The sequence below is a fragment of the Rhipicephalus microplus genome, chromosome X (assembly GCF_043290135.1).
Source record: "Rhipicephalus microplus isolate Deutch F79 chromosome X, USDA_Rmic, whole genome shotgun sequence".
NCBI classification, from domain to species: Eukaryota; Metazoa; Arthropoda; class Arachnida; order Ixodida; family Ixodidae; genus Rhipicephalus; species Rhipicephalus microplus.
The window spans coordinates 135,149,558-135,162,157 of record NC_134710.1 but is presented as its reverse complement, the minus strand read 5'-3'; the positions used below and the strand labels follow the sequence as shown (position 1 = coordinate 135,162,157).

The window sequence follows — 12,600 nt, the reverse complement described above, 5'->3', positions numbered from 1 at the left end:
GCCATGACACCTCTGCCAAACAGCTTCGTGTTCATAAACCTTCACAGAGTGGAATGGGTCACACGTTTTAAAGACTATAGTCTTTCTTGGGGTACTTCGACGCAAAAATTTGGGTCTTTCTGTCTGTCTGTCTTTCTGTATGTATGTCTGTCTGTCTGTACACTTATCTGTTTGTCTGCCGTAACGATATCCCAAACGGCACCAAGCGATACGCCAAACGGTCAATCCCATCCGCAGCGCCCTTCAATATTGCTCAAGTTTCAGCGTTCATACTTCAGCGATTGTCAATTAAAAAGCAATTATTGCGCATATGTGAAGCACCATTGCAATACATCAACATTTTCTATGTGTGGGAGACGACGACGAAGTGTCTCTTCATAGAACGCTTCTGCTTTCGGCTCCGAGCATTGTTATCAAGTTTTTCGCTTTCTACGGGAGACGTTGCTCCCTGTCCCAAGGCGACGGACGCGGAGTCATCCACTGGTCCGCCCAGCCAGAGGTCTGCTATGGCGAGCTCCTCGGTAAATCAGCGCGCCTGGCCCAGAACCAGTGAGGCCAACGGTGATAGTCACTGCATCATGGCTGTGGACGTGGAGCCTTCTGCGGCTATGTCCGACCACAGACCACCTTTGGCAAGCTCGTCGCGGAAACGAAGCACCTGTTCGAGCACCAGCGAGGACACGGAACTGTACTCGGCCACTGGCGACGACTCGTCGGATGACGACTTCGAGACCGTGAGAAGCAGGAAGGCCAAAAGAAGAAGTATCAAGTCGTCTTCACCAGCAGGGACATTAACGTCTCAGTCAAAAGGAGAATGCTGGCCGCACACCATCCTCTTCATGCCCGAGGACTCCACCATCAGCCTTCGAGCAGTAAACAGGCAAGCTCTCTCTGTGTACTTTGAGGGGGTAGCACCAAACGACATTAAGGATATCCGGGTGAACACGCGGAAGAATATTCTAGCTGTGGACACAATGACTGCCAGCGCCATAGACAAGCTTCGCAGAGTATCAGATTTGGGAGGCATCAAAGTACGACCGGTTATTCCAATGGACGGTGCCTGCACGGCGGGAGTAATCTACGACATTGATTTGGCCATAGCAAACTCGGACCTCCCAACTCTCATAAAACCAGCGAACGAAGGAGTTCTCATCGCGAATGTACTTCGCCTCGGAAACACCCGATGTGTAAAGATAATGTTCAAAGGAGATTCCATTCCGTCGCATGTCAAAGTGGGACACTTCCGACATCCTGTTCGACCATTTGTCCCTAAACCACTCCAGTGCCATAACTGCATGAAAATTGGTCACATCAAGAGTGTATGTACAAACACCACAGTATGCCCCCGATGCGCTGAGCCGCACACTGCAGACGCATGTCGGGCAACAAGTCTGAAGTGCAGAAACTGTGATGGTCCGCATGATGCTGCATCCAAGGAATGCCCTCGGATTAAGAAGGAAATCGCCATTATCAAACAAATGGTTAGGGACAATTCAACCCACAGAGAAGCTGCTGAAAGGGTACGGCGGCGACGTAGTCGCCGACGGAGGCGTGTAGGACAGAGTGTTGCGCATAACCCATTTCCTCCGAGCACGAGTGAAGTAGTAAGCATGAAGCGAAAAGAAGTGGAGAAGCTCACAGCTGCGGATGAGTGGCCTACGCTTCCGCGTACACAGCCTGCAAAGGAGCCTCCTGCGAGGCCTCGCCGCCCTACACCTTCCACCGAGTCTACTTCCGTTGAGGATGTGTCAAGGGTCGATCGACAGATCATCCCGATGTTACGATCCCTCGTCGCTGTCATGGCAGACATACTAAGAAGCCTGGGAACTCCAACCGCTCGAAGCGGGTTACAGGTGTTGGACGCGCTGAGCCCAGTCCTCGCCTCCCTCGCGTAGAGTCATGGCAGGAGATCAACAATCGTTCCGCAAAGACGTCAGAGAAGCATCAGTCATCCAGTGGAACGCAAGAGGACTTAGATCACGGATTTCCGATTTTCGTCAGTACGTGTCTTCTAACCTTTTCCCAATCATCGTAATATGTGAACCGAAATTATCAAACCCGATCAGGCTATCTGGCTACGAATCAATCCCGTCCAAAACCCGAAACGAAAGCAGCAAGGTCATTGTGTATATTCGTCGGGAGCTTACCTACATCATTCAACCTGTGTCGCCTCATGATGAGAACCAATATGTTTGCCTGACTGTGAAGCAGAAAACCCTCACCTTCACATTAATAGGTGTCTACTTATCTCCCTCAGCCCGTTTTGATTGCCAAAGACTGGATGACATTCTTTCGAGCGTCCCGGATCCGTGGATAATTATAGGGGACTTCAACGCCCACCACCCAATCTGGGGAAGTTCAAAAGTCAATACCACGGGCCGGAGGCTGGCTTCATTTGTATCGACTCATGAACTGTCTCTACTTAATGATGGGAGCCCTACATTTCTGCGAGGATCAACGTACAGCAGCTGTTTGGACTTGACGTTCGTGTCACGTCGCTTCGCCACAAGCGTTAAGTGGTTTTTAGACATCGAGACACATGGTAGCGATCACATCCCCAGTTATCTCACCATCGAAGGCTTTGCTAGTGACCACCCGCCGAAAACCGTACGGAGGATCGATCTTTCAGCATTCACAACCAACATTGAACACGCTTGTGAAAAAGGCTTAACCTCTGGCATTGAGCAAGCGATCAAACAAGCAGCGCAGAGTGCGATGCGCACGCTGGCATATTCTTCAAGGCCCTCAGAAACGGACATGGAGTTAGAGCGCCTCCGTGCGACTCGTCGGCGTGCGGAGCGTAGATATCGACGCACAAAATCCATTCAAGATCTACGGATGGCCAGGCGCATGCAAAAGAAGATCCAGCGTCGTATAGACAAACTGGAGTTTCAACGGTGGGCGAAATTTTGCGCGAGTCTAGACCCTCGCAAACCGCTTTCTCAAATATGGCGAACCGTGCGAGGCCTACGCACATTTCCCCAACAACGTTTTCCGTTTAAAGCCTTGGCCCTTTTCCAAAATAGAAGGGATATCGAGGTAGCGGAAGATTTTTGTAGGAAGATTGCGGGCCCACCAAATTGCACAGAAGCCCTTACTGCTGATTACACGCCACATTCACTTGACCCGCACCTGGACCTGCCTTTTTCAATGGAAGAACTGAATGTGGCTCTTGCTTCATGCAATCGATCGTCATCGCCTGGGCCGGATGGCATATCATACCGCCTATTATGCAATCTCGGTGATCGAGCACGAAATGCTTTGCTGGAAGTATTCAATGAGTCTTGGAGAGATGGAACGGTCCCCAGAGAGTGGAAAACAAGCCGGTTGGTTGCACTTCTCAAACCTGGAAAATCGCCTCTAGAGCTGACATCATACCGCCCAATAGCGCTGGCTAGTTGCGTAGGGAAGCTGATGGAGCGAATGATCCTTGCCAGACTCGAGTGGTTCCTAGAACGCCATAGAATATATCCAGACGCCATGGCCGGTTTTCGTCGTCTTCGGAGCTCCATTGACAATGTCATTGACCTGGTGACCTACGTACAACACCAGAAAATGAGCAGACGGTTATCAGTCGCACTATTTTTAGATGTCAAAGGAGCATATGACAATGTTTCTCACGAAGCCATACTTGACGCCCTCGAGTCAGTTGGTTTGGGTGGGCGAGTATACCGCTGGATCCAATGCTACCTACATATGAGATCATTGTTTATGCAAACTGATGATGGGCCGACTTCTGAACATTATACACACCGTGGTGTTCCTCAAGGTGGTGTATTGAGCCCCACACTGTTCAACCTGGTTCTGATCGGTCTCGTTGAACGCATACCAGATTCCGTGCAGATATCTCTCTATGCAGATGATATTTGTGCCTGGACATCAGGTGTAACACGTCCTCAGGTACGTGCGAGACTCCAGAAAGCAGCGAATTCAATATCGGCGTACCTTAGAGAACAAGGCCTCGAGATTTCTCCTGAGAAATCGGCGCTGGTCGCGTTCACGCGGAAGGCAATGACGTCATATCCCATCGCCATCAATGGACACAATGTCTGCTACGCCAGGACTCACAGGTTTTTGGGGGTCACGATCGATCGAAATCTCTGCTGGAGTCCCCATGTGGCCACTCTAAAGAAGCGCCTAACGGCCATCGCACAACTTTTCAAGTTCCTCGGAGGCAAAACGTGGGGCACATCAGTGCACGCGATGTTGCATTTGTACAAAACGCTGTTTCTGGGGTACCTGCGGTATAGCTTGCCGGTTCTGACGAACGCTTGCAAAAGCAGTATACGCACAATAGAAAACGCCCAGGGCCAGGCACTCAGAGTTTGTCTTGGATTACCACGCTGTACATCAACAGCGGAAACCATCGCAATCGCCAAAGATCATCCGGCCACTGTGCACATTACTTTGGAGGTGCTTAGAGCTCATATTAGACACCTTGCTCGCGCCCCTGCCCACCACCTAGCTTCGCTTCCAGAAGATCGACCGAGTGCCTCCTTCTGTAAGAGAGTATTGACTTTCCGTGAGTGCCTTCCAACAGTCTACACACCTCCGGAACGGATACTAACACCTCCTTGGTGCTTGGACCGACCAAAACTGCGCTTGACAGTGCCGGGGATTCGCAAGAAGGCGGAGCTCTCGGCGCCAGCTTTAAAGCAGATGATACTACTCATGATACACGAAGAATACAAAGATCATGTCAAACTTTACACGGATGGCTCGACAACTGTTGGAGGATCTGCAGGAGCTGTGATCTTCCCAGCAAGAGCCGAAACCATCCAGTTCAGAACGTCACACAAGACGACATCGACAGCCGTGGAGCTCGCGGCACTCCGCAGCGCACTCCGCAGGATTGACCAAGAGACACCACAAAAATGGAGCATTTTTACTGATTCGAAACCAGCTCTCCAATGTCTACACAATACTCTACGTCGTGGACCTCAAGATCAATTGGCGCTCGAAATACGACAACTGTACCATCACCTAATAGACGAAGGACATAACATATCTTTTCAGTGGTTACCAGGCCATTGCGGCATCATCGGTAACGAGCATGCCGACAATGCAGCTAAGAATGCTCACGAAAATGGAGTGATGGAACCTATTCCACTATCAAGAAGCGACGCAGCAGCAAAGATTAATACGCTTGCGCAGGATGTCGCAAGGTCTATGCGGGATACGCCCGGTTTTCTCCACACCCGTCTTCACCGCCTGGACCCATGCCTACGACTTACTATTCCATCTGGCCTACCCCGATCCGAGACGACCCTTCTCTGCCGTATGTGGCTTGGGGTGTCTTTCACGAACGCTTTTGCCTGCCGCATCGGAATGAAAGACAGCGCTACATGCGATCATTGCGACAATGACGAAACAATTGAACATATTTTATGTCAGTGCCCCCAGTACAGCTCTCAGCGACAGTCCCTCTCAGCAGTGTTTGCTCGCCTCGATGACCAGCCATTTTCTGAGCAGTCAATCTTGGAATGTCGGAAAGATCGAGCTTCACGCCAGAAAGCAACGAAGGCGCTGATGAAGTTTCTGCGAGCGACCCGCCTCGTTGAACGATTGTGACACTACTGTGTGCGAGTGTGTGTATGTGTGTTTGTGCTTCTCTTCCTTCCTTTTCCCCTTACCCTTTCCCCAGTGCAGGGTAGCAAACCGGATATGTTTTCTGGTTAACCTCCCTGCCTTTCCGCAATAAATTTTCTTTCTCTCTTTTCTCTTCTATGTGTGGCTTTATACTAGAGAAGGCACACGTAGGTAATTCTAAGGACCATTGAGTTTATCACGCTGCGCTGACAGTGCAACGTGATGCTCAAAAAGGCAAGTGTTTCCAACATTTTGCTGAGACGACATGGTGGCACCTGCCCGTCACTTTGCGTTCTACACCTTATCGCCTCCGAGACAGGTGCGCATCTTTCTCCGTGGGCGCGCACGCCTTCCTTTGTTTTCGAAGATAACTGCCAGATAGCACTCGTGTTTCACGTGCCTCGATACGCTCGTTTGTCTTCGCTGCACGGATCGCTGCACGCAGCGCGTCCAGAATACAATTCACCAATTTTCTCGCGCAGAACATCAAATAAACGTTTTGTTCACTCTATCGTCTTTCGACGACATTTGCCGTGAAACATGCAGCCTTTCTTCGCAGAGAAAGATTTTTTTTTCATTTTGCATATATAGTTATTGAATTCAGTATTAAAATCCAACAGGATAAAAAGGAAGAAAGGGTCAACGAGTAAATTAGTTGTATATTTGCGTTTTATTTATCGGTGTGATTGTTTTACTTTTTTATTGTTTCACTTCTGTGATCTCGATTTTCATTTACTTTCAGATAATCCTTGCTGTTCCTCTTGGAGATATTGAATAGGTTCTGTGTGTGCATTTGCGAGCCTCTGTATTTAAAAAAACATTCGAACCCAGTGTACGGTTTTAATTTAGGCTAACCTTTGGTTGGGGTTTTCATATATTACAGTTGATTATTAGCTGACCTTGTATATTAATAACTGCACAAGCAGTGGCCTTCATGAGTTTTGTTCTGCTGGAAATGTTCTCGTGAATCGCTTAAAACGATATGCTTTCTTTTCTTTTTCTTCTAGCGTACAGTACAATACTCCAGTACCGAAAATCGGACGGTTCCTTCAGCATTTTTACGCGTCTACCATCGACTTTGTGGTAAGAACCACAGTTATGTTATTAAGGCACGTTTCCGCTAGAGCGACACGACACAGACGCAGACCTGAGGCCGCCGAAGTCACCGGACCATCTGCTCACACCAGGCCGACGACTACGGCGATGCCTCAAAAGACAGCATGTCGTCGTAGTGCAACGTGATGGCAGACTAACAACTCTAGCAAAACTCATAGACAGACTTGTAGTGAGCGGCTCATCGGGAGATCAGTGGCCGAGCGAGAATTTCCCATGTTGTTGGAGGATGGCGGGGTCTGCATCACGTAGCCCTAGAGGAACAATGACAGAGCAGGGAGCTCGACTGAAAATGAATAGCAGGTGGTACCTCTGTTTCAATTTCATCTTGCAAGTTCATTCAGTGACGCTGCGTGTGCCCCTAGTGCGATTAGAGAATTGGCCGACGAAAGGCTGTCATTACAATAAGGCGCAGACGAAGTTTTTCACGAACCACCGGCAAACTGTTGGTGTCGTTTCAGTGTAAATATGATGGTCACAAGACAAAACAAAAGCCGCTACTAAAGACAATCAGCAGACTAAAATTAGTGTCGTGTTGCTCTAGTGTAAACGCGCCTTTATGAACCCCTCAGGCAAACGACTCTTGCATGCGAACACTATTAAGCACTGCTCACACTAAAACCCCGTTCATGCTGCAAAAGGAGGGAAATGCAAACAAGCGTGTCGCGTCTCCCCTCTTTTTTTTTTATTAATGGTTGTAAGTTCATCGACCATGCTGGAGTGCCAGTGGTGTTTCGGCACTGCGCTTGGCTGTCACCAAGCGCGCTGATGACAACCATTCCAGAGGTCGTTAGCCGTCTTTGTCCCATGTTGCGCCTCCTTCCTGTATTATAGCTATACGCCAACTAGCCCGGCAAAAAGCTTTCCATAAAGGAGGGCTCCGGAAACTTTTACCCACTGGTGTTCTTTTCAAGGGCTCTGCAACACAATTTTAGCATGGTAAGAAGACACTGCTGATCGGTAGTAGAGGCTTGCGAGAACACGCAAGCCAGATACGGTAGTGTCAGCACACGCCCTGTAGTTCAAAATAAATTCTCAGTCAGCTAAAAATTGATTTATCTTCTCTCGACAAATGACGGAAGAATCTCAAAAACCACTCGTCACAGCCGTGTTATCAGCCATTGGCTGATTTGAACATGGTGTGCTTGGTCATTACAGGGATGGCCGCGGGAAGCTGGGACGTCACCACGTGTGCCAGCGCGATCGCACTGAAAAGGCTGCGTATTCCAAAAGAAAAAAGAAATGTGTGCTCAAGGTCACGATCGTGACCTTGAGCACATATTTCTTATGGCACGCGTGACGTATTTTCTTTGCCCATAACATTTCTTTCTGTTTAGCTTCGATTAATTTTGTTGGGAAAAGACGAGAAAAGCCCCGCCGCGGTGGTCTAGTGGCTAAGGTACTCGGCTGCTGACCCGCAGGTCGCGGGTTCAAATCCCGGCTGCGGCGGCTGCATTTCCGATGGAGGCGGAAATGTCGTAGGCCCGTGTGCTCAGATTTGGGTGCACGTTAAAGAACCCCAGGTGGTCAAAATTTGTGGAGCCCTCCACTACGGCGTCTCTCATAATCATATGGTGGTTTTGGGACGTGAAACCCCACAAATCAATCAAATCAAAGACGAGAAAAGAGAGAATGCGATTACAGCGTGCGGCAAATCTTTGGTACTCAAGTCGTACTGGACGGATTCTAAAAAAATTTGCCGTGGTGATCATCAGGCAAGAAGCTTCTTTAGTGCAGCCATTGCATGGCTACTTGAAAAAGTGTTGCAGGTCCCCTTTAAAGTAGCCCTGTGACGCAATTCGAGCATGTCTTTTTCATTGGTTGTTCTGGTGCTGTGGAATTCACCAATATTGTTGCGCAAGTGGCAACATTGAAATCAAAGCTGCTGTACTTTAATGGACGGGACAAACTACCTTGATTTCGGACTACGGTGGCACACATTGTCTATTTTCGTCATGAAAAGTGACGTCATGTCATATGGCAGTAATGACAAATGCCGTTCATTTTCTATTGGCTTGACGCTACAGGTAGCGTGCAGTATTCATGTGGTGGTAGCCAGGCCATACGAGTGAAGGCCAAAAGCAATAAATGTCCTTTTGAGAGTTCCTTAGATAGAGATAATTTCTATATCTAAATGATGTATTTTCCGAACAGTGAACATTACACTTAGTCGGAGAACGCGGCCACGGTACACCAACAAATAATAGTGGAAACACATGCCATGTTTTTAGCGAGCCAAAAATAAGACACGCGGCGGACGCCGGTGTTGCCATCGAACGCGTCTTTCATGCAAGTCGAGAAATCGAAACCGCAGCCTTCGGGTTAGCAGCCGAGCACCCCGCTATACCATAGTGGCGTACACTGGAATGCTGTTGCCAGCTCGGCCGTGGCTTCATAGATCGCATAACACTGAAACGCTGCGCTGCTAGCGATCCAGCACGTCCGTGACTGCGCCATAGCTGAAACAGAGAACAGACGCGGCGCGCGCTCATGCGTGTCAGCGCACCTCGGAAGAGTTGGCGAACACCAGCGCGACCGAGGGCTGCCACGCTAACATGACTGTTTCGTCGCCGATGTGGCCATGCCTGCTCATGCGGCAGAAATTAGGGGTTAATGAGCTTGTGTGTTCGAGCTCATGGTTTCTTCGAGTTAATATTCTTTTCATCATCGCGAAGCTTGGTAAAATCGTTCTGCTGCAGCTGCGTCACGCTTACGCTCAATATCTCAATCTTGCTGAATCTAGTGTACTTTGCGATTCCCGCGTTCCTTTGTACCACCAGATGTGGGACACAATATGACGTGGAAAAACTCGTAAATGTAGAAATAGTATTTATTTATATGTTAACTTATTTATTTATTTATTTATTTATTTATTTCCTAAACAGGGACAGAATTCACAAAATTTTCACTTATAAATAATTATTGCCCTTCACCGACAGACATCGCGTATCACAATTCAACAACGAAAACCTGATAAAGTTTTCTGTTAAAAGCAATTCTTGCTGAGACATTTCTTTAACATCCAGCCAGAGATGCCCCAGATTTCGACTGTCTTTTTTACAGGCTCACCGCATACGTCATTCGTACTTTGTGCCAAGCAACCAAAGTCATCATGGTTGACGAAGCGGTTATTACCAGCGGGCTGAGCTACATTGCCCGTAAGCAGGGAGAAAACGGAGAGTTCACTGATGGAGAACGAAGGTGGCACAGTAGGCTAGTGGTTCGTACAGATTGAGTCCTTCTTGGTTGCAGGTTTGGTGCCTGCCCGTGGCAAGTTCTCTTTTCGTTCCCTTTACGTGTTTCGAATTTATAATACAAATACTACAATACACCTAAAACAGTGCAATTAGTGTCTCCTATAATATTCTTAGTTTCGATAACTACAGATCTTCATTACCGTTGTGTCAGACTAAGAAACAACTCTCCAAAATTTATCCCTTCTTTATTATGAAACGTGAAATAAGCGTCAAGTACTGTTCTTTGTACCTTGACTCTTTTTGAGAAGCTAAGAAAAAAAGGTCAGGAGAGGCAACCTTAATCTGGCAGGCAGTGTTCTTTTCGGTGAGGACTAATGTAATGAGCTGAGCTGAAGAAGCAGAACCTGAAGTAACATTTCTTAAATAACACCCAGGTGTTATCTGCTTCATAAAAGTCATCAATCTTATTACTCTTGGAATTTCTCGTTTTGAAGAGTATAGTAAGGGTTCTTTACATGTGTAATGTTTTCGTAGTGCTCATAGACACGATCAGAACAATTTTCAGAGGAACTATGGCAAGTGGTACAAAGTGCTAAATATTGCCTCGGAAATCAATATGCGCTACTGTTCTTCCTACACTGCACTTACTTCATCGTGTATGGACACTAACTGTACAACTGTTGTTAAAACCTCGAATATTCAGGGAGACTTGGACCACCCAACAGCACTGACGGCCTATATGCTCATCACCCTTCAGGAGTGTGATGACAACGGCTTTAAGGTAAGTTTAATGAGGATAACATTATGAAAGTTCAAAGCAGACTTTTCGAACGACTTAATACCTCACTAACTACAAAGTGATGTAGTGGAACTCCTGGCGAACGTCCAAGGTATGGTACAAAACTAATGTCCTCTACATTACTTGGCACTAGAGATATGTGTAGTAAGGAAGGACAAGAACAACAGAGACAGCAGGGAGGTTAACCAGGCGCATGCCTGGTTCGCTACCCTATGCTGAGGGAATGGAAAGGGGGACTATAAAGATGAGAGAGAGAAAGGAAAAAGAAGAGAAAGAGACAAAAATATTTTCATTCAATGGGCTGACGCGCATGCAGCGGTAGCACTATACAAAAGATAAAGGCATTCACATAGGCCTGTAGTCCTCAAAAAAGCGCAAGACGGCTTTGACTGCCTTTTCAGCCGACGAAGGACGAGGACGATGCTCCAGTAGCATCTTCACAGAGAGTGGTTCATTGTCTAATTCTCGCTATGCGTTAGAAATCTTTTGTCTATCAGAGGCAAATTGAGAGCAACGGCATAGCAGATGGTTGATGTCTTCGGTGCCACAGACATCGCATTCCGCACTGTCGGTCAACCCAATGAGGGTTGCATATGCTTTTGTAGCAACCCCCAACCAAAGCTGCCAAAGAAGCGAAACTTCACGTCGACAAAGTCCGGATGGAGGTTGTAGTTCTATTGGAGGGTTTATTTGGTAGAGTCTTGTATGTCTTATGCTTGGGGTGTTGCCCCGCCGCGGTGGTCTAGTGGCTAAGGTACTCGGCTGCTGACCCGCAGGGCGCGGGTTCGAATCCCGGCTGCGGCGGCTGCATTTCCGATGGAGGCGGAAATGTTGTAGGCCCGTGTGCTCAGATTTAGGTGCACGTTAAAGAACCCCAGGTGGTCTAAATTTCCGGAGCCCTCCACTACGGCGTCTCTCATAATCATATGGTGGTTTTGGGACGTTAAACCCCACATATCAATCAATCAAATCAATGCTTGGGGTGTTCCACTCCGGGAGACACATACTACGTGCCAGGTGACGAAGTTGCTATGCAGCGTCTGTCCTTGACAAAGGAATCGGAAGGTTGTGCTCTTCTTGGTGGGATGTGCGAGCCGCGTTGTCAGTGGAATCATTGCCACTGTTGCCACAAGGACCGGGCAGCCACTAAAAATTGACCCGTGACCTATTTCTGTGACGTGGTGAGGAAGCTTAACAACCCCGTACGTTAAGTGTCGAAGTACTGGCTGCATGCTCTGTAAGGCCAGTTTTGAGTTGGAAAAGACAGCCCGTTTACTCGGTCACTGGGATGTGATGTACTCTAGGACGGCACGCAAAGCCGAAAGTTCTGACGCTGTAGACGTAGTGACGTCTGACAGCTTGATTCGCAGGGTGATTCATGTAACTGGTACAACCGCCGCACCGCCAGAACTACACGCTTTGATTGAACTATTGGTGTATATGTGCACGTAATTATGGTGCACTTCGTGCAAGAGGTGCAGGCTCAATTGTTTTAGGGCGGACGAAGGCAAACTAGATTTTTTTTCTGTATTCCTGGAATGGTAAGACGTATTTTTGGAAGAGTCGGGCACCACAGAGGATACACTGATTTCTCCGCAGGCGTAAAACTTGATGTAAACTATGCACGATGCACACAGACAATTCCACTAAATTTTGTTCGGGACCTCTCTGTACCGAGGCTTACCATGTGGTGAGAGAGGTTCCTAGCATGTTGCCTGAGGTACGTACGCATCGTTTCAATGGTGATGTGCGTCATGATCAGGTAGTCCTGTGTAATGGCAATGGTTTCAGCCGTCGATGCAAGGCGCGGTAAACCAAGGCATATCCTAAGAGCATGGGCTTGAATGATTTGGTGTGTGGACAGGTTAGGTTTGCACGTGTTAGATATTACAGGTAGGCTGT

General features: G+C 48.0%; 1 protein-coding gene across 5 annotated transcripts in view; it reads left to right on the top strand.

The window, feature by feature from the left end:
* The window catches only part of LOC119176497 (A.superbus venom factor 1), a 267,863-nt gene that overhangs the window by 206,616 nt on the left and 48,647 nt on the right, over window positions 1-12,600 (top strand). For all 5 annotated transcript variants that reach the window (XM_075877793.1, XM_075877790.1, XM_075877791.1 and 2 more), the window contains 3 exons: window positions 6,597-6,672; window positions 9,766-9,922; window positions 10,603-10,680. In XM_075877793.1, the coding sequence (XP_075733908.1) occupies window positions 6,597-6,672; window positions 9,766-9,922; window positions 10,603-10,680 (311 nt within the window). The remainder of the gene's footprint in view (window positions 1-6,596; window positions 6,673-9,765; window positions 9,923-10,602; window positions 10,681-12,600) is intronic.